This window comes from Schistocerca cancellata, chromosome 3, assembly GCF_023864275.1.
Source record: "Schistocerca cancellata isolate TAMUIC-IGC-003103 chromosome 3, iqSchCanc2.1, whole genome shotgun sequence".
Lineage (NCBI taxonomy): Eukaryota > Metazoa > Arthropoda > Insecta > Orthoptera > Acrididae > Schistocerca > Schistocerca cancellata.
The window spans coordinates 2,154,008-2,181,227 of record NC_064628.1 but is presented as its reverse complement, the minus strand read 5'-3'; the positions used below and the strand labels follow the sequence as shown (position 1 = coordinate 2,181,227).

General features: G+C 37.3%; 1 protein-coding gene across 1 annotated transcript in view; it reads left to right on the top strand.

Annotated features, from left to right (window-relative positions):
* Window positions 1-27,220, top strand: part of LOC126176760 (low-density lipoprotein receptor-related protein 2) — a 235,558-nt gene that overhangs the window by 96,599 nt on the left and 111,739 nt on the right. The window contains exons 14-23 of the mRNA XM_049923928.1: window positions 19-254; window positions 1,744-1,948; window positions 7,834-8,093; window positions 8,370-8,583; window positions 9,617-9,756; window positions 12,489-12,625; window positions 16,096-16,273; window positions 23,658-23,847; window positions 23,940-24,142; window positions 24,267-24,451. Coding sequence (XP_049779885.1) covers window positions 19-254; window positions 1,744-1,948; window positions 7,834-8,093; window positions 8,370-8,583; window positions 9,617-9,756; window positions 12,489-12,625; window positions 16,096-16,273; window positions 23,658-23,847; window positions 23,940-24,142; window positions 24,267-24,451 — 1,948 coding nt within the window. The remainder of the gene's footprint in view (window positions 1-18; window positions 255-1,743; window positions 1,949-7,833; window positions 8,094-8,369; window positions 8,584-9,616; window positions 9,757-12,488; window positions 12,626-16,095; window positions 16,274-23,657; window positions 23,848-23,939; window positions 24,143-24,266; window positions 24,452-27,220) is intronic.

The following is a 27,220-nucleotide window of genomic DNA, read 5'->3' as shown; positions in this document are numbered from 1 at the left end:
AACTTTCTCCTTTTTCAGACTTCATGTACATTACTGATTGGCGACTAGATGCAATAATAAAGCTACACAAGTTAACAGGTGACAAGGAAGAGATTCTTGTTCGAGAACCAACTACAAATCGGCTGTATGGAGTGAAAGTATACAGTCATAAGGAACAGATATTCAGTGGTAGTCAGCCCTGTGCATACAATAATGGAGGATGTGAAAAATTATGCTTTGCTGTTCCACGCAATGACTCTCTTGGCTCCCTTCAGGTAAGATAGCTGATTGATGAGCAGGTTTTTTCATATAAGCTGTCAGAAAGTAAAATATTTGAAGGTAGCAGTGCTAGACAGATTGCATACAGTATTCACCACCTGCTTCTTATTGTTGCTCTGGTGTTTGACAAGCTAAATTTTGTATTCTGGAGTTATCATCAGCTGCCATTTGAAATCCATTTTCTTTGTTATTTCTGTGTGTTTTCTAATGTCATTTATCCATCTTTCAGTAGATCATATCTTGGTCTACACTCATCTCTTCTAGTCCAGCAAAGGACTTCCATGGTCCATTACCATTCATTTGCTCAGCTATGTGTGCTACGTACCTCACTTACAACTTCCATTTTAAACTTTTCGTTGATCTGTTTGTTTATTTTCCTGTCTGCGCTAATAATTCCCAACGTAGATCTTCCAATAATTTATTGAGTTGCCCTCAATATGTGAATGACCCAGCAGCAAACATCCATGTCTCACAGCCATGTCTCACAGCTGTAACTCAGTCTGGTAAAGTGCACTAAATGTAAACTTTCCCTTTAAGAGAAATTGTATGGTTGGTTTTGAAAAACCTATTTTGTTCACCAAAAGCACTTAAGGCCATTTTTACTCTTATGCCCTCCCCCTTCTCCTTGACATACGGTCTAAATCTTCAGCTGTGCTTAGTACACCAACTCCTAAAATGGTTTTAAGACTTCATTTATACTATTTTTTCTCAATGTGTTCATTGTATATTATTTTAATCTTATTATCAAACAATGGAAAATCCAGGATGGAATGTAACATATTATGAGAAGGAAAAACATATAGTGGAGATGCTGAGTTGCAGATAGGCACAACAGTTTCAGTTGCCTTAGACTGCAGTCGTGCGTATGAGTTGTGTTTGCGTTGAGTGTGTGTGTGTATTTGCGTATGCATGTCTATTGTTGATGAAGGCCTTAATGGCCAAAAGCTATAATTGTGAGAGTCTTTTGTTGTGTCTATCTGCGACTCAGCATCTCCACTATATTTAGTCTTATTATAATTGATTTCAGGTCAATTTTCAGGCCTAGTTTCAAAATGACCTTGTTAAGTTCTTCCATTAGTTGTTGAAGTTTACCTATACTAGAGGCAAACAGTAAAATGTAGTCAGCAAAATTAAGATGGGTCATAACCATTACGAATTCTGACTTTTGAAATAAGAATCCAACTGTAATATTGATTATGTACAAAACATTGTCAGAGGTAAAAATTGTTGTTATTTTCTCAGTTAACCAACAGTAATTTTTCTACAACTTAAATGCGCATGTCTTGCACATGATGGAGCAAATAAGATTTGAGTTAATAGAGAAATTTGCTTCGTATATTTTTAAACTGCCCTCGAAATCAATGGTTATATTGTTCTGTTAGTAAATCACCAACAGAGAAGAACTAATAACCTTAGGAAATGGATTTCACAACTTTGTATTGTTGGATGTTATCAGTATTATTCTCCTAACAATTTGCTGTATAGGTGAAGTGCGGCTGTCCTTACGGGGAGAAGCTAACAGAGGATGGATCAACTTGTGCTGCAGACCCAAATGCTGAGCCACCGGTTCAGGCATGCCCCAACTCCTGGGACTTCACATGCAACAACCAGCGGTGTGTTCCAAAGGCTTGGGTTTGTGATGGTGATGATGACTGTCTAGACAATTCAGATGAAGAACAAAACTGCTCAAGTAAGTATAGTAACAGAGAGTGAAAACTGGTGTGAATATATTGCTAACAAAGCAAGCTGTATCTAGCACAATATGTGTTTCTGTGTAATGGTTAGTGATTTTGGCCATGTGGGAACAAGACTTGCTGAAGGTTAATTCTCAGTTTTGAGTAGTGTAATCTGATAATCAGTGTACTACAAAATAGATAACCTGCAACTAGTGAATAGAACATATGGTGAGTGCTGTGCCCCCCCTATAAGACAGCAGCCTGCGACCAACTACAAGTTTACATCCCGAGGGTGGCCACCATTCAGGCACCATTTGCTGCCCCTGGCACAAGCTTCTACAAGCCACACACCAATCCACTGTCACTTCTTATGTTGGTAAATGATCCGGACAGCAACAACATGCCAGCTTGTTATTCACGGAGTTTCTGGCAGCCCTTAAGAGAAGTGCCAGGGCTGCTACCAGCAGAACACATTTCAATGTGTGATCACAGGCACTATTTTTCTACACGATGTCACATGCCTACTTGCATGCCAGGTTTTATCTGTCCCCAACAACACTATTTATGCTGGTGCACAACCACGAAATGATAGTTCAGTCTTAACTATTGAACATGTCATTCCTTGGAGTGATCTGGGCCTGGTGCTGACCACAGCAGCGGTTCCTCAATCAGAGCTCTAGCAAAGGAACCATAATCAGACTGTCGCCGTGCTGTTCTTAACTTCTAATCCCTACCGAGCTTTGGGCTCTGACTCCACTTATTCAGACTTTGCATCTGGTCTCCCTTTACAGAGACCATGACTGATTGTGTTGTTATCTCCAGAACATTCCAAGTGAATCTAGACTTAAACCATTTTGTTACTCACTTTGGTGTTCGACCACTTAATTTTCATTTGCCTTCCTTGTTGGGACTCAGAGTACCAAAAGGACTTTTATTTATATGTACACTAACTTAAAACTCCATGAAGGAGTGTTTTGTTTATGGATAGTTAATAAACGTGGTCTACATTGTTTACGTGGGTGGCGATCTCTTTGTGTCTCCACCAGCACAAGACATAGCAGAGAGTTATAAACAAACTGAAACAAAAGTGCTTTTAATTGAAGAAAACTGTGCCAATTTGTTTTCATTAGTCTGACTAGAGCTATCATGATTATTATTGATAAAAGGATTTGGAAACTTTGCAAAAGATGTTTGGATTGCTGTGACAACCGTTTTACTTATTGTATTGAAAGGATAAATTATTTGAGAAAACTATAACATTAAAGGGACACAGGAAGGTTAGCTATTACGTATCTCCAGGAAAAGAAAATCCATTACTTCTGTTAGACACACATAAAAGCACAAAAGGCTATTCTAGTTTTGGGAAGTAGTAATTCCTTCCTCTGAGAGGAAAGGATAGGTTGGAAAAGAAAAGAAAGAATTATCAGTTTCCACAGAAAAACAACGTTTGCACTGATTCAGTGAAGATTTTAAATTAGAGATACCTATAAAATGTTTCGTGAATGGATCACAGTGTTGGCAGCTACATGTACTTCCATAAAAGTTCATTGACATCTCCATAGAAACCGTCCTCCATTTTTATTAAAAAGTATTACAAATATATTACTAGCATCACTTTATCATCCTGATGAAACAAAAACAGCTGGGTTACACCACATTCATGTGAAACAACTGATTCTCAGAAAACATATCTACTTTGATACTTGTTTTAATCATAACACGTAAATGATACGGTAGAAATGAGTTTCCAAAATTTGGTTTTTGTCTTGTAGAATTTATGTAGCCTGAACGTAGCAAATGTCTTTACAGCTGCTTCAGACATTTGTAGGACTGTTGAGAATGCTTATTTTCAGGTAGACTGCCAATTAGCATAAAATTATATAAGTGAGGATTAGCAGCAGCATCATCATTAATACAATTCACTCACAGAGATGAGATTTTGGCAGTGGAAAGATCTGTTCATGATTTATGCCACATAAACTGAACAGTGAGCAGAAGGCATCACTTATGAAAACTACTGCAGATTTCATTTGTATATGTAGTTGAGATCTACTTTTTGGTGCATATTGTCAGTGTGAAGAATGAGAGTGCTGCAACTTTGATCCATTGCAGTATTGGCAGTCAGAACAATGAAATGCTTTCAATAGTTTAAGAACAATGAGCTGTTATAGGGTACAGAAAAGTTAATTTCTAAAATATGATGTAAAAAGGCATAAGCCATTTGGATTACTGGAGAAGAAAAGATTTATGATGCACACATTTCCTCGTACATCCCTGTTATGTAACACATTATGTTTATCAGACCAAATGGTATGCTACTTGTATACTGACTGTGGTTAACGAACAGACTGTATAAAGACAGAAAATTGCTGTAATTATGATAATATTTTCTTAGAACATTCAAGCTAAGGATGAAGGGAGTTTGTTTGGAAGATGAAGAGCTGGAAGTGAATTTTTTCACTGAAAGACTAAACTCAAGCAGCACCAGTCATCAACATACACAAATAGGAATCAAACTTATGTTGCCTTACCTTATGAGTAATTAATATTTTACCACCAATCTGAATTTTAAAACACTTCTCTTTCTTAATTTCCCTCTCTTGTCTGTTATGTGAAATCTAAAAGTCTCCAAGTTCTTCGTCTTCTTTTTTTCCTCTGATTTTTATTTTTTGTTTCATTTTTTTATACAGTTTTACAAAGTTTTGTCTACATTTATCGGCTTTGTAAGTTTTTGTGGGCCTTTGTAATGAATCTTGGTAGTCTTAGAAATAAGCATAATGATCTAGATGTAATTTCACAGATTGACAAACCCGATATATTAGTTGTAACTGAACATTGGTACAATGAAGCTCTGATTAACATTAGTCAACCACTGTGTATGAAATTCTGCACAGCCTTCAGTAGAAAAGACAAGACTGGGGGAGGTGTAGCAATTTTCACTGTAAATGAAAGTAATTTTAATGTTATTGATGTGAGTGCCTTCTGCTTGGAAGGAGTCTCAGAATTTGCTGCAATAAACCTAAAATGGGGTAGAGATAACATAACAGTTATTGGTGTTTACAGGCCACCTGCAGCAAATACAGATAACTTTTTTGTAAATCTTTCTGACTTGCTTGTATATATAGACACAACATTTTCTGGGCCAAATGGTCATATAAATATTATAGTTACAGGGGATATAAATATAGATTTATTAACAAATGATGTCAGCACCAAAAAATTACATCGCCTGTGTGATGAATTTAACCTGACCCCACTCATTCGGGAACACACTAGAGAAATTGGAAATAGTAAAACATGTCTTGACAACATAATAACAAACATGACCCACCTATCCCACAGTGCTTCAGATTTAAAACTAGCCATCTCAGATCACCATGCAGTACAGCTTAAATTGGAGCTCCATGAGCCCCCCACTGTCACCACAAAGCAACAGTTTGTAACTAAAAGAATAATGTATAATGACAACATAAATAGTCTAAACTGCTTGCTAGCACAAATAAAATGGTTTGAAAATAATAGCTTTTCATATGATACCTTTACTGCTGACTTCTATTACTGCTTTGATACCACATGCACAGTTGTAATCACAAAAAAGAAACAAACACAAAATATAAACAAAAATATTTGGGTAAATAGTAATGTCACTGAAGCGAGGGAAAAATTAAAACTACTCCACAGTGCAATGCTGAATAATAGAGAGATTCCTGAGCTAAAGGAAGCCTCCAAATATCAAACACACTATAAGGACTTACTCACCCAGACCAGGAACAACTATGTTGCAAATAAGCTTCAAAACTCACACAACATAACTGCTGGCATCTGGGCAGTTTTAGCACCTGCAGTGACAAATCCTGTATGGACTTTACTATTAACCACAATGGCATACTCATAAAAGACCAACTGGAAATTGTAAATATTTTTAATGAATATTTATCTTCCGTAGGGGAAGCCATAAATGACAAACATAAAAACATGCACTACGGTTTTAAAGGTAATACATGTGACCATAGTATATATCTAACCCCCACAAACTGTGCAGAAATAATGGGCATCATTAGCTCTCTAAAACCCTCTAATTCAGCTGGGCATGATGGCCTAAATATTAATGTTTTAAAAGCCTGTAGCCAAAATGTCTCTGTACCTCTGTCTGTAGCAGTCAACAATATAATAGAATCAGGCACCTTTCCAGACAGACTAAAAATAGCACAGGTAACACCCATTTTTAAGAAAGGTGACAACAACAAAATAGAAAACTACAGACCAGTCTCAATCCTTCCTGTCTTTTCCAAAATACTTGAGAAAGTTACATATAACAGGATTATAAACTTTCTTAACAAACACAACCTGATTTTCGAAAATCAAAATGGATTCCTAGAAGGTAAATCAACTAGCACTGCAGCTGCTCAACTAATTGAAGAGGTGTTGGGCCCCCTTCTGTTCTTGATCTATGTAAATGATATTAAATACTGTACTAAAAATTCCAAAATTGTTCTGTATGCCGATGACACGTCCATTGTGTGTAAAAAGGAATCATGTAATGAACTAGAGGTCGAGTGTAATAATGTGACAAAAGAAATTGTTCAGTTTTTTAATGAAAGCAACTTAAATGTAAGCACCAGTAAAACCTGTTTGATGGAGTTTAACAAAAGTAGTTTGAATAATGAAATTAAATTATACATTGGCAACGAATTGGTAAAGAAAGAGTCTAGTGTAAATTTCCTTGGTGTAACAATCCAAAGCAACCTGAAATGGGACACACATATTGACTCCCTAGCAACTAAGTTGTCAAGAAATATATTTGCAATCAGTACTATTAGCAAGTTCTGTAGAGACACTGTAGTCCTAAAGACTGCATACCATGCTCTTTTCTCCTCTCACTTTAACTAGGGTATTGAAATTTGGGGGGCAACAACCAAAGCTAATCTAGATAAGCTACTCATTCTTCAAAGAAGGGGTGTGAGAATAATTTGTGGAGCAAAGGACAGGGAATCTTGTCGCAACTTGTTTCCAAAAACAGAGGTGTTAACTGTTATAAACACATACATTCTGAAAGCCATATTGCTTGTGAAAAGACGGCACCCGAACACTTATTCAGATTTCCACCAGTACAATACTAGAAATAAAGAAAGATTTTACAGTGGCAGCCACAGAACAGCACTTTACGAAAAGGGGCCTCAGTACGCAGGTATAAAATTAGCTAATGCACTGCCTAGTGCAGTCATGGCTCTTCCTGCAATTAAACTGAAACATCAGCTTAAGAAATTTTTAGTAAAACACCCTTTCTACACACTAGAAGAGTACCATATTTATATGAAGAACAACAAATGCTTTGTGAAATTATGTGGATAGAAATCAGTAAACATCTTATTGTAATTTTGTTGTAAATTAATGACGTATTCAGAAGAATGTGTCGTGTGTATTGTACAATTAACTTTAATCATTACTGTTTCTTTGTACATGTGCACGGTACCATTTGATGTTGAATAAAGCTATTATTATTATTATTATTGTTATAATCATGCAACCTTCCAGAACCAACATGTGGTGCCAGACAGTTCCAGTGTAAAACAGGTCGCTGCATTCCAATGAGCTTCAAATGTGATTCTGAAAATGACTGTGGTGACTACTCAGATGAAAGTGGTTGTGTAAATGTGACATGTGCTCTGTCTCAGTACCTCTGTGATAATGGACGCTGTATTCCTGAAACGTGGAAATGTGATTCAGAGAATGATTGTGGTGATGGCTCTGATGAGAATGTGTCATGTGTATTGTACAATTAACTTTAATCATTACTGTTTCTTTGTACATGTGCACTGTACCATTCGATGTTGAATAAAGCTATTATTATTATTATTATTTTTATTATTGTTATTATTATAATCATGCAACCTTCCAGAACCAACTTGTGGTGCCGGAGAGTTCCAGTGTAAAACAGGTCGCTGCATTCCAATGAGCTTCAAATGTGATTCTGAAAACGACTGTGGTGACTACTCAGATGAAACTGGTTGTGTAAATGTGACATGCGCTCTGTCTCAGTACCTCTGTGATAATGGACGCTGTATTCCTGAAACGTGGAAGTGTGATTCAGAGAATGATTGTGGTGATGGCTCTGATGAAGGAGAATTCTGTAAAGAGAAGACATGTGCCTATTTTCAGGTAAATGTTGTGTACTATGTAGCTATTCTACTCACTATTTGTGAACTATATTGTAAACTCTAGTTGTATATTCTTTTGTTATTAGAAATATGTTTATTGACTGCATAATATATTTTATCTTCCATAACTTAATTGAAAGTCAATTTTTTAAAAAGTTGGCTGATTAATTTTAATTACTTTTGCCAAAACATATGTAAACTTTATATTAATTACATACTTTGATATATACAGACTGAAACCAAAATCTATACTGTTTTTTGTTATATAATTTTTCAGTTTACTTGTCCACGGTCTGGTCATTGTATTCCACAGTCATGGGTCTGTGATGGAGATAATGACTGTTTTGATAATCAGGATGAAGAAGGCTGCCCACCAATAACATGTACAGCATCACAGTTCAAATGTGCTGATTTGAAGCAGTGTATACAGGAATCATATAAATGTGATGGTATACCTGACTGCAATGATGGTAGTGATGAACAAGGCTGCCGTAAGTAGTGATTTGTTGTATTGTTTGTGAAAAAATTACAAAGTCCATGCGGGATGATAAAGTATTGAATGTTTATGTAAAACAATCAGTGAAAATTGTGATCAATTTGATATTGTTCTTTTTGGTGGTTAGTGAAATGAATCTTCATTTGACAGTGACAGGATTAGTGATTTATTTTAAAATCTGTGTCTATAACATTGACATAAAATACTTAGATGTGAGTATGCCATGGATACTGGAGTCATTTTAGAATGTGTATTCAACTGATGAGAAAGCAATATTTATGAAGAGGTGAACGTTGCCCATAGAGATTTGACTGGGATATATTTGTTTTTATGTTATTTCTATTTATTTATTTAACATGGCAGTATTATGACCAATCAGCCATGTCTTACATTTAACCAGGCATTCCACATATTTTGCATTACATCCATTGCAGCAAGCAAAGTTATATCTAATATACAGCTTTATAAAAATTTTAATAATTACTGAAGTGCAAAAAAGTTAACATTCACTCATGAGTACAATGATAGGGACAGGTTACAGGAATGAATAACCAGAATAAGAAAGAAAGGAAGAAATAAAGATGAAACTGTTTTTAAGTACATTGAAATCAAAATACCAAAATGTTACGTCTATTCATAATGTTCACAATATCATCACAAAGAATCTGGAGAGGAATTCCACCTTATGCAAGACACCTTTGTAATTCAGAACTGCAACATTCACAAAATGATCGTCACAAAGAATACTTTTCAGTGAAGAGAAAAACTTGTTTGGTCAGAAAACATTCTCAATTTTCAGTATGTTTGAAGAATGAGGCCAAGTATGAGAATTTCAGTGGAGGGGGGGATGAAATGATATATAAAAATATAAGCTGTGTATATGATTTTTTATTTTTTAATTGAAGTTTCCATTGCATGTGCTCCAAGAGTTGCTAAATGGATGCACTTTTATATGTAATACAACATTAAATAATTCTGTTTTCTACTTCTCACCCATCAGTTTGCTGAAATGTTCTCCCATTTTGCAGCATCCTTGGCTCCGAATCAGTGTGACAGTGAGAAACAATTCCAGTGTAAGTCCTCAGGGATATGCATTCCCCGATCATGGCACTGTGATGGTACACCAGATTGTGATGACGGCTCAGATGAACCATCATCTTGTGGACAGGTAAAATAATTTACTGATTTGGTACAACTTTGCAGAGTAATTGACGACCCCCCAAGTTGAACAGTAGTTTATTTCAGTGGTAAACACTGCTACTTGCTCCTCCCAGTATTCATCATGAATTTATAATTCTAGGACAGTAAGAAATACGTCACTAGGTTTTGTGTGAATATAGGCCCCAATTTTTTTCTTAAATTTTTGCTTGAAAAATTGTGGTGTGGCCTATAATTGAGATTTTCCCCTCAAATCATAAGTTATCAATTTCAAAAGGACATGTACATGTATCTTGTGGATCAAAATTAATACCATTACATGTTAGTGCAGTTACTTTTGTAAACCTTGAGAAACTAAGAAGAAAATAGCAGAAAAACTTATACCTTGTTTGTAAATAAAGTTATTGTTCTTGAAAAAGTCTCCAGTCAGCAGCGGGAGAACACCCACTCAAAAAGGTTTAACTTATGCAAACTTTTGAAGCCAGTGGCTCCTTCTTCTGGCAGAAGAGTTGAAGGGAAAGGGATAGAGGTGAAGGAAAAGGACTGGAGAGGTTTAGGAAAAGTGGTACAGTTTGGATAATTCACGCAGAACCCCGGGTCGGGGAAAACTTATCGGATGGGATGAGAAGTAAAGACTGATTGTTGGGACTGCACCAGACGAGGTTTGAAAACCTGGGAGCTTAAAGGTGCAAGATTGGGTAATATGCAAGACAGAGATTATTAATAAAACATTGTGCACAAGTTAATAAGAGTAAAAAGCTAAGTACTTGTATATAACAGAGATGGGAGGGGGGCTGTCGAAAAATAGACAGGTCAGAAAATAAAAGATGTAGAAAACTAAAATGGAGTGAAGAAATGCTGAGACGGAAGGAATAAAGAGCAGGTGGGTGGCGAGAACCGAGGACGTATTGTAGCGCTAGTTTTCGATCTGCGGATTTCTGAGAAACTGGTGTCTGGGAGAAGAATCCAGATGGCGCGCGTGTTGAAACAGGCACCAGGGTCACAACTGTCATGTTGTAGAGAATGTTCTTAAATAGGATAATGTGTGTTGCTATTAACACACCTTCTGCCTATGCCCATTCATCGTGACTGATGACTGGGTGGTAGTCATGCCGATGTAAAAGACCAAACAGACTTCACACAACAATTGGTATATGAGTGTCATTTCACAGGTGGCTCAATTTTATACTGTTATATCTTCTCAACTGGAAAACAATTGTGAAATTTTGTCTACTAATTAATTGTATATTACATGCTATTTTTTTCAGCTTGCAGTGGTTCTAATTTTTTTATACAGACTATTGCTTTTATTACTGAATCTAAAAGCTGAGCAAAATGTAGTATACCTAAAGAGAAACTGAATTGTTAAGGTCAGTACAAGACAAACAATGTGAACATTACTGTACTGCTCCCAAGGAGAAGCACAAAAAAAGAGTAGAGAAAAGCTGTACAAACTATTTAAGCTGCTGGCATAGTATCAGGAAGAACAGTCATTGTTGAAAAGGCACTAGGAAAAAATGATTTTGATTTGATCGTACATTGTCTTTAAAAGATGATATACCATTTCATTGGCGCGTCATGTTCCGTAAATAGCAAGAGGCTTTAGTGGTGTAGAGTGAGAAACTACAGACCACATCTCAGAATGCCCTTAGTAGCAATTTTCTGTCTGCGGTTGAATTGTGATTTTTTTTCTTTGCTTGAGGCCGTAATTTTTCCTCTTCACACTTTGCAACTGTTTGTTGTTCAGTCTCATATACTCAAGCAAAGTGGTACCACACTTTCACTGAAACAACTTTGAACTTCCTGAACCTGAAATCTGGCCATTTTGTGTAAGTTTATGTGTGTTGGCCACTAGCTTCCTTGAAACCTTTAATGTTTTCTGATCTTTCTTTTTATTTGGAATACAGAATTTGTTGTATCAGCACTTTCATTGTTGAACATTTCCTTCAGTCATGACCTATATGTCTTCTTATATAAATTCATGAATGTAAGATTCAGATATTTTAAAAGCTGCAACCTGATGCAATAATTAGTTTATTTTCAAAAGTTTGAACAATTAAAACAATTGATTCCAGTCACTTGAGTATTTCGGGATAAAATTCGTATGGATTTGACTTACGAGAATAGCTTCAGTTTGAGATTGCTTCATTATACAACACTGATTTTGTGAATGTATTGAGCAGCTGAGGTAGTGAATGGTGATGGAAAGAAGGCAAACTGAAATATTATTATTCTTATACACACTCCTCATCTGATTTGCAGTTCTTTTCAGTTTATTGAATGAAATTATTACATTGTTAAAATAAATCAGGAAGTGTCCTCTGGTAACAGATACTGTTGTTAAAGAATGCAATCTTATACAATCTTGTCAAGACTGCTGCTGCAGATAACAGAATGTTGAGGGAGGACTGGCTAGCTATGCAGCACAGAAATGTCACTAAGGTTTATTATTATTATTATTATTATGCGTGTTAACTGCTCAGTGATGAGACTGCAGCTTTCAATGGTTTCAACTAGAGGTGAGTACATAATAGTAAGCAGCAGCAGATCCAGAAATATCATCTGTCATGGGCAGAGACAAAAAAGAATAGTATGTAATTTGTTGTCCTCATTTTTGTATATTGTTTCCATTTTTCAGCTCCCATTATCTTAATAATTACAATGAAGCTGTTTTAATCTACCCTTATGTACTTGAACTGCATTTTTCTTCTTTTAATGCTGTTTGTATGTTTACTGTTGTAGATTGACTGCCAAATGGGTTTCTTCAGGTGCAACAATTCACAGTGTGTGTTCAAGGCTTATATTTGTGATGGTAAAAATGATTGTGAAGATGGATCAGATGAAGACGCGAGACATGCATGTGGCCCACCTCCATTCAGGTATTGCCTTGGGATATGTCTTAACTTTTGTTAATGTTTTCCTTTAGTTTGTATGTGGAATTTGGTCAAATATATTTCACCATACTGCCAAATTTATTTATTTATTCAGCCAAAAACTCTTTACAAGTTGTGGGACGCACACACACACAAAGTACAGAAACAGTAATATTTCAACAATAAATGAATTTTCTGCTTTATTATTAAAAGAGCTTATACTACTTGCAATAGCTGCACTGTCTTGCATCAAATCTACTCTTTTCAAGTTTATAAATGTTGCTGGAAATATTAAAATATCTGTCTCATTTGAAAATATCTTTTCCTGTGAAACTGGCCGGTATTTATTCCTGCCTCAAAAAAGATGAGAAGTATCTTCTAAGGTGTGTGTGTGTGTGTGTGTGTGTGTGTGTGTGTGTGTGTGTGTGTGTGATCGTTCTGAACACTGTCTTTTGTAAAACATCTAATAACACTGTCTGATGGAAAACACCTAACGTTTTCCTTTCCATTTTTTACCCAGACCTGTTTAATGACTTATGCACCATCTTCAGTGAGTCTTGCTTCATTTGGTATGGATTTGAGTGGTTTTCTGTGTCTATATTTTCAGCCTAGTTAGTTTGTTAACAACATGGAAAACCAGTTGTATTTGTGCTACATTTTTAATGTAAATGATGAATTGAGATGCACTGAAGTCCTAAAATGTACCGAAAGAGGTAAGAGAAAATATTTATTATTTGTCAGCAGAAGTTGATGTTAAAAACACTATATTTAGTATTAAAGAGGTTCTGAACTTTTGTTTAGTTCTGTGTGTGAATCCAGCAGTATTGCATCCTCCTTTTTTGTTGGGGGGTGGGGATGGGGGAAAGGGGGGGGAGGGACATTTCAAACTGGTTGCTGACATGATTTACCGTGAGAGACAACTTTTGCGTTACCAGAAAGGAGACAGAGATAAGTCTGCATTCATTATCTTGTTAATAAAGGAAAATGGTCTAAAATATATTGTCTCGGTTAAAGTGAGAGATTTGTTAACATCTTTCCAGGAAACAATTTCATTTAGAAGGAAAAAAGAAAATTCTTGTTTAATGTCCCATTGGCTAGGTATGGAGCACATCAGCAGATAAGACAAGGATGGGGAAGGATATTGGTTATTTAAACTACATAGGACCCAGCCTAGTTTTTTCCACAGTAGATCCTGGAAATCACAAAATACATAAATCTGGATCGCTGGGTGATGAATTGAGCCCCACTTTACTGAAGTGTGAAACCAGAAAGTGCTATAATATTTTCAGTTGTAACAATGAACAAAAAAACTTGCATGTCATTTTTTGATGTAGTCTCCCTGATGTTGAATGCACATATTTCACCACTTTGAAAGTGCATAGATACCACTATGAAAGGATTCATTTGGTCATGTGTGTAGCCAATCATGGACTGAGGTTTTCACTACTTCATTACTTCTGAAATGCTTGCCTCTCATTGCTTCTTTGAGTGTACTGAACAGATGAAAGTCATCAGGAGCAAGGTTGGGTGAATAAAGACGTACCAGACATTGAAATGTAATTTTCTGAAGAGTCTCAATTGTCTTACAGGCTGTATGTGGTCGAGCATTGTCATGCTTTGGCACTACTTCTGAAGTCAGAAGTCCTTGTCGTTTACTCCTGATTTTGGGTCAAAGCTGATTTTTCAGAATGTCTGTATAAGAAATACTGGTAACCTTCACTCCCCTATCCATGTAACGCTCCAAAATTCCACCATTTGCATCCCCGAAGAGAGTGAACATGGTTTTTCCAGCAGACAGCTGAGTGCAGAATTTTTTTGGTTTTGGTATGAGGTTTTCATTTCTTGTTGGGACTCGGTGGTAGAGGTCCCAAGTCTCGATCACCTGTTATAATTTTTCCCGGAAATGCATCACCATCAATATGGAAATGATGCACAAGTTCTTCACAGGCATCTATGTAATTGGTAATTGTCTTTCAATTCGGCAGTCAACTGATGTGGAAGTCATCTTGCAAACACCTTGTTGAAGTGCACTACATTGTGAACAAATAAAATGAAATTATCGTGTGGCATAGCTGACCAGGAGGCATAGCTGACCAGGAGGCCCCATCTGGGGAAGTTCAGTCGCCGGCTTGCAAGTCTTATTTCAGGTGACGCCACGTTGGGCAACTTGCGCATCGGTGATGATGAGATGATTATGGGGACAACACAACAACTGGTCCACGAGTGGAGGAAATCTTCACCTGGCCGGGATTCGATCCCAGGCCTGCTGCAAATACGTTACCATTCATCTAAGCAAGTGGACATTGTGAACAATAGTCTACTCTGAGCCAATACTAATCTTCAGACTTGTGGCTATTTTGTTCAGAGTTATGCATATGCTCTCCTTTACAAGCTCATCCACTAACCACAGTTTTCTTATGTTGAGAGTCTGCCCTGGTCTTGGAGCATCCTCCACAGAAGTTACACCGCTTTTAAATGTCCTACACCACTTACACACTCGCTGCAATGACAAATCGAATCACGATACTGTGCTGTCATTCTGCGATGAGCTTCGATTGGTTTGACACCTCCATTACACAAAAAATGCACCATAGATTTCTGCTCAATCACGGTACATGTTGACAGTGGGGCTGCCATCTTGTTGTGAACATTGCTGCATTGAAGCATCACTCTGCCATCGGTCGGTCACTTTCTGAACCTCAAGGAACACTACTGCCACATAAAAACACCATCACACAATTTTCAAAATTGTTTTCATTTGACCATCCTCATATGTATTATTACAACTTTTCTTTGACATGTCTAACATCAATTTTACAGTTTGTGCTGTGTGATAAAACTGGACCAATAAAAAATCAAATCAACCAATCAGTTGTGTTTGGGCTTTGGGGCTTGCCTGTTCCACCTTTCCCTCTCTTCTTACTGCTGTTTTTAGTTTGTTCTGAGGTCTGATGGCAGAGGATGGCAAAATATTCATTTCCTTACATGTTACATTGTACAATGTAGCCCATAGTGGCCATAAAATCAGACAAACTTTATGATTAATGAATGTAAATAAGGGAAAATATCCCCATGCACACAGTATCCTGTATGTGGGGTAGTTGTATAGTTTTAACTATCATCACAAAAACTAAATCACATAATTAATTTTTGCAGCCTGTTGACAAAGTTGAGATGGACTTTGCCATTTTGATCAGTTTCTTCTGGTGCTGTGGTACGGTACCACGGTGCAGGGATTTCAGTGTCTACCAGGACTGTAGACATGAATCAGCAAACAAATGAAAAAATAATTTTGAATGACATATTAAATGTTTTCCGCTGCACAGTGATTTTATGGGCTGTCAACAATTATGCCTTGTGTATTACAGAAACAACACCTGAGTACACCCTAATAATAGCAATTTAAGACATGTGCATTTATTTATCAGAGAAACTTCTTTTGCTACAACAGAAATTACAATGGAAATTTTTTTCAGATGTGCATCTGATGAATGGCAGTGTCCAGGAGTGACAGGGCGCTGTGTGAAATATCACCAAGTATGCAATAATAAGCCAGATTGTCCCAATGGTGCTGATGAGGGTCCAGGATGTGACAGGAACAGCTGTGCATTCAGAGGACTCCTGTGTTCAAATACCTGTCTTCAGACACCTTTAGTAAGTACTCAAGTCTTAAAGTCATTTAGTTCTCTCTGTAAGCCTCAAATTTTTATTACAAAAGGATCATTTTGAGAGCCAAGGTTATCCCTAAGACATCTATAAAAATTCAATGTTGTTTTTGTTTCCTCTTTAGAGTGTAGTTTATTTCATGTTTGCAACTTAAAGTACAAATTCTCTCTCACATTTTAAACTGATAGAAATAGTGTCTTTGAAACAACTTCCTATAGGCAAATAGCTATGTCCACATGCTTACAAACATCACTACCCCAGAAAAAGAGGGAACAGAGAAGGGAAAAAGACAAGTCAGTGTGTTGGCAGAGAGTGGTGCACAATGAGGATGGGGGGCATGAAGTTTCAGGCTGCTCTTGAAATTATCACAGCCGTAACCTGTAGTAAGCTACTATCCCCACACCCTCACCAAGTGAGGTGGCACAGTGGTTAGCACACTGGACTCACATTCAGGAGGGCGGCGGTTCAACACTGTGTACCACATCCTGATTTAGGTTTTCTGTGATTTCCCTAAATCACTTCAGTCAAATCCTGGGATGGTTCTCTGAAAGGGCATGAACGACTTCCTTCCCTAATCTGATGGGACCGATTACCTCACTGTTTGGTCCCCTCCTCCGAATCAGTCAATCAACCGACCGACCCTCACTTCCACCCAACAGTTTCCGCCCCCTCTGTCATATCACCTCTTCCCATTTCATGTCCCCTCACCTTCATTGTTGTACCAGTCGAAGCCAATGCTTCATCTGCTGCATCTGGCAACTTTGTCTTGCCACGATCTAGTCCCTGCACACTCTGCCAGAGAGCACTCTTCTCTACCCCCACACGTACCCTGCTATCCCTCTCTCTTCCTCACCCCACTTCGGACTGCTGCTTTCATTCAGTGTGACAGTTGCATTCTCGCTGAAGTGACTGGAGATAGAGGTCATTTGTTTTTGACATGGAATTGCTTGTGTCAGTGTGTGTGTGTGTTTTTCCTGATCTGAAGAAGGCTTTGGCGGACAGCTCAGTGTGTAACAGTCTTTTTTTTTTTTTGTGCCTGTCTGCAACTCAGTGTGTCATCTTTACAGTGAGTAGCAATCTATCCTTTTCATAATATTGCAAACATGGTTGTAGTTTGCTTCTTGCTTCACATAGCAGACAGGAACATTGAAAGGGGCTGTAATATTACACTGAAATTGATTGTCAGTGTAATTCATATTGTGTACAGGATTGGAAGAAAATCCTTGCAGAATATAATCAATAAAACAACATTCAGTGCTCTGCCTCTTTTTCTAGTAGAAAGCACGCACATTCACACTTGCCGTAGAATTGTTAGTTCTGGGGTTTGGTGTGATGGATGCAGTAGTTTTTTTCACTGGGGGGGGGGGGGGGGGGGGACTGCAGTGGCGTGGGCGTCGGGGAAGTGGATCAGGCTCATCAGTGGTTATGTAGGATTTGCAGTAGAGATAGGAAGATAGTGGAACAGGAGGGGAAAATTGCTGCCCTTCAGGCTGAGCTAGATCAGGCTAGGGAAGATCTGGACAGGTTAAGGAGGGAGAAGGGCAAAGAGAGGTGGGAAGTGGCGACAGGTAACAGAAGGAACAGGCCTAGAACTAAGTCTGACAGTTTTGTGGTGAATGTCAAAAATAAGTTTGACCTGTTGCTTCAGTTAGAAACTGATGAGCCTCAAGCAGAGGTAGGTGTAGACAGGACACAACAAACTTTCAATAGGAAATTGAAAAAGAATGTAGGAAAGTCATCAAAAAGGAAGAAAGTTTTGTTGTTATGCAGTTCTCATGCCAGAGGTGTAGGCCAACTTCTGCAGGAGGAATTAGGACCAGAATACCAGGTCACAAATTTTTTCAAACCAAGTGCTAGTCTGGATCAGGTGACAGAGGATTTAGGTTCACTCTGTAAAGGATTTACCAGGGAAGACACCGTGGTTATTGTGGGAGGGCCAGGGAACAGCATCGACTGAGGTCCTGGGTACAGTATAGAGTGTGACCTGGTAAAGATTGCGTCGGCATCGAGACACAACAATGTTGAATTTGTATCTGCCCTGTGACGCCATGACCGACTTCATTTGAACTCTTCTGTTGGGAGAGTTAATTTGGAGTTGGAATGGCTGCTTGGGTCGGGTGCGGGGGCTCATATTGGTGTGGTTCCTGTTGATTCTCTCAGTAGGTGGGACTATACCAGGCACAGCCTACATCTCAACAGGAAAGGGAAGGGGAAACTGGCTGGGGTAATAGCAGGAAATTTAAGGGGGGGAGGCACTGCCATGAATGGTAAAATACCAGTGGTCACAGGTGTTGGAGCAGCACCTTTTTTAGGATAGGTAAGACAGAAAGATGTCAAGTTCTACGAGAGGTCAGGATTGAAACAAATCTTCAGTTTAGGAAAGAAATTAAGCAGCACAATTCTAGCACATTGGATCACCAATCACAGCTGTCAATTACAAATTTTCACCAATCACCAGAAATTTTATCTCCACCAAGTTGTATCTCAGTCCTAGGTAATTGCATTGATGAATTAAAGTCACCCAACCCAGTTGACATAATCTGCCTCTGTGAACACCATGTGACCACTGGTATAGCAACTAGGCCTAAGCACAATGAGAAACTCAGACAGGAAAGTACTGCAAATGTTAGAATAAGGAAAGGTTCTCATAAAAGTATAATTAAAAATAATGTAAGTATATTTCATCAAAATATTGGGAGTTTAAAGTATAAAGTAGATGAGCTTCTGGTTTGTTTAGAAGATTTAGAAGCTGAGGATGAAATAGATATACTACGCCTGTCTGAGCATCACATTGTTACTGATATGGATAAGGTAAATGTAAGTGGATATAAGCTCTCTGCACATGTAATGAGAGAAAATATGGAGAAAGGAGGAGTTGCCATATATGTCAAAAGTTATCCTTGTGCAAAAAGTATAGAAACAAAAAAGTTTTGTGTAGAGAAACGTATAGAAGCATGTGCCTGTGAGCTTAAATTAAATAAAGGCACATTTATAATTGTAACTGTATATAGGTCTCCATCAGGAAATTTTCATATATTTCTGAAAAATTTGGACTCCTTGTTGTGCTATCTGTCAGACAGGGGGAAGCAAATTATTATTTGTGGGGACTTCAATGTAGATTCTCTGAAAGAGGGTAATAGGAAAAATGACCTTGAAGTATTACTCGGTTCTTTCAATTTGACACCCGTTATTGATTTTCCTACTCGGGTGGCAGCTCACTGACAGATAACTTCTTTATAGACCAAGATATGTTTAACCAGATAAATGCTCAGCCTGTTGAGAATGGTCTTTCTGATCATGGTGCACAGCTAGTTACAATACATGACATAGCTCCATTCAGCAATACTAAACAGTCCTCCAAAGTAGTACGTTCAGTCAACGATTTAACAATTGTAAATTTCAGGGAAAGCCTACAGCAATTAGACTGGGATGAGGTGTACCGTGAACCTGATGCCAATTTAAAATATAATTTATTTCATGACATTTTTGTAAATGCATTTGAAAACTGCTTCCCCAAGAAAATAGTTAAATATACTCGTAAGAAACCTTGTAACAAACCATGGCTTACTAAGGGTATAAAAATATCTTGTAACCGGAAAAGGGAAATGTATCTGACAGCAAGAAAGAGTAGTGACCCAGAAACTATCAAACATTATAAAAACTACTGTGTTATATTAGGAAAAGTTATTAAAAAATCCAGAAGTATGTGTATCATGTCTGAAATCAGCAACTCTGATAACAAAATTAAAATAGTTTGGAATATTATTAAAAGAGAAACAGGGCAACCAAGAGCACAGGAAGACAGTATTACCATCAAATTGAATGAAAACTTCACAAACAAAAAGTCAGAAGTTGAAAATATTTTTAATAATCATTTTCTAAATGTTGTGGATATAGTAGGATCCAGGTGTTCATTAGAAGATGCTAGGCTGTTAATGGAAGAGGCCATACCTATGCAGTTTGATACAATTGAAATCTCACCCACTTCTCCCTCTGAAATTAGGAAAATTATAAACTTGCTTAAAAGCAAAAACTCACATGGAATTGATGGCATTTCCAGCAAAATACTAAAAGCTTGTTCTCAACAGATAAGTAAGATTCTCAGCCACCTGTGTAATAGCTCTCTGGAACAAGGCATTTTCCCTGATAGACTGAAATATGCTATTGTTATACCTTCGCATAGAAAGGGGGATAGATCTGATGTCAACAATTACAGTCCAATCTCCCTTCTAACAGCTTTATCCAAAAATTTTGAGAAAGTAATGTATTCAAGAGTAGCTTCACATATCTGTAAAAATGAAGTACTAACAAAATGTCAGTTTGGTTTCCAGAAAGGTTTTTCAACAGAAAATGCCATATATGCTTTCACCAATCAAATTTTGAATGATCTGAATAACCGAACACCACCCATTGGGATTTTTTGTGATCTCTCAAAGGCTTTTGATTGTGTAAATCATGAAATTCTGCTAGACAAGCTCAAATATTGTGGCATGAGTGGGACAGTGCACAAATGGTTCAATTCGTACCTAACTGGACGAGTGCAGAAAGTTGAAATAAGCAGTTCTCATAATATGCAAAGATCAGCACATTCCTCAAACTGGGGAACTATCAAGAATGGGGTTCCACAAGGGTCAGTCTTGGGTCCTTTGTTGTTCTTAATATATATTAATGACTTGCCATTCTATATTCATGAAGAGAGTTCTCTTTGCTGATGATACAAGTATAGTAATTCTACCTGACAAACAAGAATTAACTGATGAAATTGTCAATACTGTCCTTCAGAAAATTACTAAGTGGTTCCTTGTAAACGGACTCTCACTGAATTTTGATAAGACACAGTACATACAGTTCCGTACAGTGAATGGTATGATGCCATTAATAAATATAGACCTTAATCAGAAGCATATAGCTAAGGTAGAATATTCCAAATTTTTAGGTGTGTCCATTGATGAGAGATTAAATTGGAAGAAACACATTGATGATCTGCTGAAACGTTTGAGTTCAGCTACTTATGCAATAAGGGTCATTGCAAATTTTGGTGATAAACATCTTAGTAAATTAGCTTACTACACCTATTTTCACTCATTGCTTTCATATGGTATCATATTTTGGGGTAATTCATCACTGAGGAATAAAGTATTTATTGCACAAAAGCGTGTAATCAGAATAATAACTGGAGTCCACCCAAGATCATCCTGCAGACATTTATTTAAGGATCTAGGGATATTCACAGTAGCTTCTCAGTATACATACTCTCTTATGAAATTTGTTATTAACAACCAAACCCAATTCAAAAGTAATAGCAGTGTGCATAACTACAATACTAGGAGAAAGGATGATCTTCACTATTCAAGATTAAATCTAACTTTGGCACAGAAAGGGGTGAATTATACTGCCACTAAAGTCTTTGGTCACTTACCAAATAGTATCAAAAGTCTGGCAGATAACCAACAAGTATTTAAGAAGAAATTAAAAGAATCTGAATGACAACTCCTTCTACTCTATAGAGGAAATTTTAGATATAAATTAAGAGAAAAATAAATAAAAAAAACACAAAAAAAAAATAAAAAAAAGTTCTTATATTAACTTAAGTATGTTGTTAAATTAACTTAATTATGTCATGTATTGGAAAATTTGACGCGTTCCACATCATTACGAAATATCGTATTCATGATCCATGGAACTAGTATTAATCTAATCTAATCACATGCAACCACCCAAACGTATACCGCCACAGCCATGGGGACACTGATTCTGATCTGATTTGATACATCAACTTAAATATGAGTAATGGAGCCATGAAAGAAAATTTGAGAGCTGTGACATGTCAGTACTTTAGATCACCTGGTAAAGTTGATGGGCAAGTTAAGAAAATATCATGCAGAAATAAAATATTTTATCCAGTCAGTTATGGAAATAAATATGCTCTTCATGAATTTGACTTTAATTTCTGTAATATATATAACTATACAAAGGTAAGTCAATGTTCAATGTTATTATCAAATATCTCAAAAAGTTCATGATCGATTTACTTCAAACTTTTACACTATACATACTCAAATAAACATTTATATCTAAAAAAAAAAGATGCAGTAACTTACCAAACAAAAGCATTGGTATGTTGATAGAGACAATAACAAACACAAACACACACACAAATTTCAAGCTTTCGCAACCCACGGTTGCTACATCAGGAAAGAGGGAAGGAGAGGGAAAGACGAAAGGATGTGGGTTTTAAGGGAGAGGGTAAGGAATCATTCCAATCCCAGGAGCGGAAAGACTTACCTTAGGAGGAAAAAGGGACAGGTATACACATGGGTTGCGAAAGCTTGAAATTTGTGTGTGTGTTTGTGTTTGTTATTGTCTCTATCAACATATCAACGCTTTTGTTTGGTAAGTTACCGCATCTTTGTTTTTAGATATATTTTTCCCACATGGAATGTTTCCCTCTATTCTATTCAAATAAACATTTAAAAACAAAGATGATGTGACTTACTAAAGGAAAGTGCTGGCAACACAAACATACACACAAAATTCAAGCTTTCGCAACAAACGGTTGCTTCTTCAGGAAAGAGGGAAGGAGAGGGAAAGACGAAAGGATGTGGGATTTAAGGGAGAGGGTAAGGAGTCATTCCAATCCCGGGAGCGGAAAGACTTACCTTAGGGGGAAGAAAGGACAGGTATACACTCACACACACACACACACACACACATATCCATCCGCACATACACAGACACAAGCAGACATTTGTAAAGGGTTTAAAACGAAACTTGGGGATTTCTGCATAGTATTATAATTCATGCAACATATCACATTTGTGAGGCTTAACAGTGATTTTGTTGGTCATATAATGTTATATATGCTGTCATCATAATCATCTTCTCACAGCTACTGAACCTGAAGGTTAGTTGTTTGCAATGGCCGCAACAGATTATCTGCCATATCTTTGTTAATTCAAGCTTGTGTTCCATTTTTAACAACCCCATTTTCGTTGCTTCTTTCACACATATAAAAAGTCATGAGAGAAAAGTAATATTTTGACCAAGTAATAGGTTTCACAGAACACAACAAGATAGGTGTTGTTTTGAGGCTGAGAAACTGACTTCAAAATAGTATATTTCTAGGGAAGCAGTGATATTGTTGTAAATGTTCAGCTTTCACATTAGTAGCACATATGATGGTCCATGTTAAAATTTTGTAGCAAAGTGCACTATTGAAGCTTAACAGTGTTTTAAAACTAAAAAGGTAAACTTGTCATAGCACTCTTTAGAAACAAATAATGGGCCAGAAAAATTATATGAAACAAGTGTGCTATTTTGTTATAAAGTTTGATTCTGAAGGTCTAATGCATTGTACTTGTATCTTTTTAAGGGTGCAGTGTGTACATGTCCTCCTGGAGAAGTAATGAGCAGCAATGATAGCCTCACATGCCAAGACCTAAATGAATGTGAACCTCCTGGTATGTGTTCTCAACACTGTCAAAATACCAAGGGCAGCTTTATTTGTTATTGTGAGGAAAACTATGTACTGGAGAGTGATAATCGTACCTGTAAAGCTATCAGTAAGTACAAAATTCTTAATAAATGTATAACAGTTATTGTAAATAAGACATATATGAAAAATAGTATGTTTAAAAACCAACATTAATTGCAGATGAGAGTGGAGCATTCCTTATCATATCAAATCGTCATTCCATATTAATTGCTGACCTGAAAGATAATGGATTAGAAAGGGTCCCAATTATCGTTGAGAACGTTGTTGCTACAGCATCCAATATGCATACTGGGACTATATTTTGGTCTGACATGAAACTGAAGAAGATTTCACGACTTGATAGGGGCAGTGATCCCAAGGAGGTAATGTTACTACTTTACTTATTACAGCTTTGTGTAAGCGAATTTCCTTAATTTGTCAGTTTTTGTGTATTCTTTGTCATTGCACTGAGCTTCTAAGTTATTTTCCTTGTACAATTTTCTTCAGGTGATATCAAATGGCCTAGATCTTGTTGAAGGCTTGGCTTATGATTGGATTGCCGGAAACTTGTACTGGCTTGATTCAAGGTTAAATACTATTGAGGTAGCTAAGGAAAATGGATCAGACAGGATGGTGCTGTTAAAGGAAAACATTACTCAGCCTAGGGGCATGGCACTGGATCCTACTGATAAGTAAGTTATCTTGACTTCATGGAAAAACAATACTATAAATTCATGAACAGTGTCATATGTACCTTCATTCATACTCAGTGCACAAAGTAAGTGAAGAAAGGCTTTGTAAATTGTGAAAGTGGAAATTTTGTCTATGTCTTTCCGTGTATTACTCATGTGACTCATACAGAAAGAAACAGTGTCTTGTTTTGTAATGGATTGGTGGGTATTGCATTATTTTTGAACAAAAATGGAGATCCATTTGAACATTACCAGCTATGCAGTGGAGCATGTTTTAATGTGTTTCCAATTTTAAATAAATAAATTTGATTCCTATGGCCTGACAACCCGAGTAAAATTCACACAAATTCCATGTAGCTGTCCCATTGTTTGGAGCCTTTTCTCAGTCATTGAGGGCTCCCGCTTTTCAGTGATCTCCATATTGTAATGCCATAATTCTGTTCGTGGAGATCTTCTTCCTTCTGGCACTACTTATGTTGTTTAATGATTGCCATTAGTTTTGTAAATATGTATAACGTGTCGTGTGTAAACTAGTCCCTACATCTTAAGCAACTTGTTATATGTAACTGTCTGGTTTCCAGTCTTTTCTCTTCATACTGTCTTTATCTTCACTGCATTTGTTTCACCTTATCTAGTTCTGACCAAGGGCTCCTAGAGTTACTGAAGTCCAGTTTCATTGCCAACCAGAATAGAGGGACATAGTGTAATAGTTGTTGATAAATTATTTCTAAATCCAACATCCTTTCTGAAATGGGTTCGAGCCCCATAAAAAATGGTTTGATTTAGAGTGGTAGACAAATGGTGCCAATAAAGTACTGGGTTTATACAGCTACTAATCTGCAGACTTTCAACCAACCCCAGCCAGCCCAAATGCACACTGTTCAAAGGACCTTGATTCATCAAGCAAAATGTGCGTATGATGCTGAAAACTTGCCACAAGAACTGAACCACCTATGAAATGTTTTCCATGTGAATGACTACAACTACAAACCAAGTGAGGTGGCGCAATGGTTAGCACACTGGACTTGCATTCAGGAGGACAGCGGTTCAAACCCACATCTGGCCGTCCTGATTTAGGTTTTCTGTGATTTCCGTAAATTGCTTCAGGCAAATGCCAGGATGGTTCCTTTGAAAGGCTTCAAAGGGTTTAAATGGCTCTAAGCACTATGGGACTCAATATCTGAGGTCATCAGGCCCCTAGACTTAGAACTACTTAAACCTAATTAACCTAAGTACATCACAGACACCCATGCCCGAGGCAGGATTTGAACCTGCGACTGTAGCAGCAGCTCGGTTCCGGACTGAAGCGCCTAGAACCGCTCGGTCACAGTGGCCGGCCTTTGAAAGGCCACAGCTGATTTCCTTTCCCATCCTTCCCCAATCCTAGCTTGTGTACTCCTCTCTAATGACCTCCTTATCGACATGACATTACACACTAATCCCCTCCTCTTCCTGCCTACTACAACAACAAATATTTGCAAGCAGTTTCAGGAGGCATCGGTAAGCAAAATATCACACATGATGAAAGTAAAATGCTTAAATTCTTGACATTCTGTTGTTCAGGGACAGGGAAGATTAGCCAGTTTCTGAAGAGTCATGACATCAAGTCAGTTTTCAGGCCTCCTGCTACAATACATCAATTCATTGAGACCTGTCAAAAATGAGACAGAACTCAGAGCTCCTGGTGTTTACAAAATACAATGTGAGTGCAGGTAGTATTGAATCAGAGAGACCATGAATTTGATAGAAGAATGTCAGATTGAAGATGAGAGGTGTCAGCAGTTGTCCTATCCGGAATCACAGATGATAGCTAAACAAGCTTTGAAAAATGGACTTAAAATTGCATTCAACAGCAGCTGTATCATCATTGATGCTTACTGCTATGTAATTAAAGGAGCTATAGAGATCAAAACAGCTGATAACATTACTAGTAAAAACAGTGGTTTGCAGCTGAACACCTCTGGCCATTGTGAGTTTAAGTGGGCAAAGCAGACATGTGAGACAAAGACATGGCCGTATGTTATGATACAGTGAACACCAATGATGTCATAGCCATTACTGAGGATGAGAACAAGGATCATACAGCAGTTGGTTATCACTTGATTATGGGCAAAGAGCATTTGGCAATAAGCTCACAGAGATACATAACACTTAACAGGGCTGGAAGCCTGAGAAGATTGTATTCAGTCATATCACTGTGAACCATGCATTCATAAATCTTGAAACTACATCTCAGTTTGGCTTGTGCACAGATAAAGCAATACTTACACGTATGGATTTCATCTTAACATTAGAAAACAGAGAGCCACATTTGCAAATTATACAACAGGAATAACTCTAATATTGTGTCCCATAACATACAGTGCATGGCCCACACCTGATCTTGGGCTTCATAAGTGATTTACTAGGGATATAAGCAGACAGTAAAGCTTGCTGACCAAACAGGTGTTCTGATGGGTCTCCGTGTGTGTAGTTCTTTGATATCCAGATGGATAATAAACTGAAGTGGCACCAGTACAGGAATAAGTTAACCAAAAAGCTCAGCTCTGCCAACTTTGAACTTAAAAATGTCTCTCATTGTGTTGTCCTGTCTTGAGGATTGTTGGTATACTGTGAATACTTTCCCTCAGCACTGTTGTATGCCTTGATCTTTTGGGGCAATGCAAATAATATCAAAAAGTATTTATTCTACATAAATGTGCGATATGAGTATTGTGTAAAGTGGATCAACTAGTATCTTGCAGAAACCTCCTGTTGGTCGTAGATACT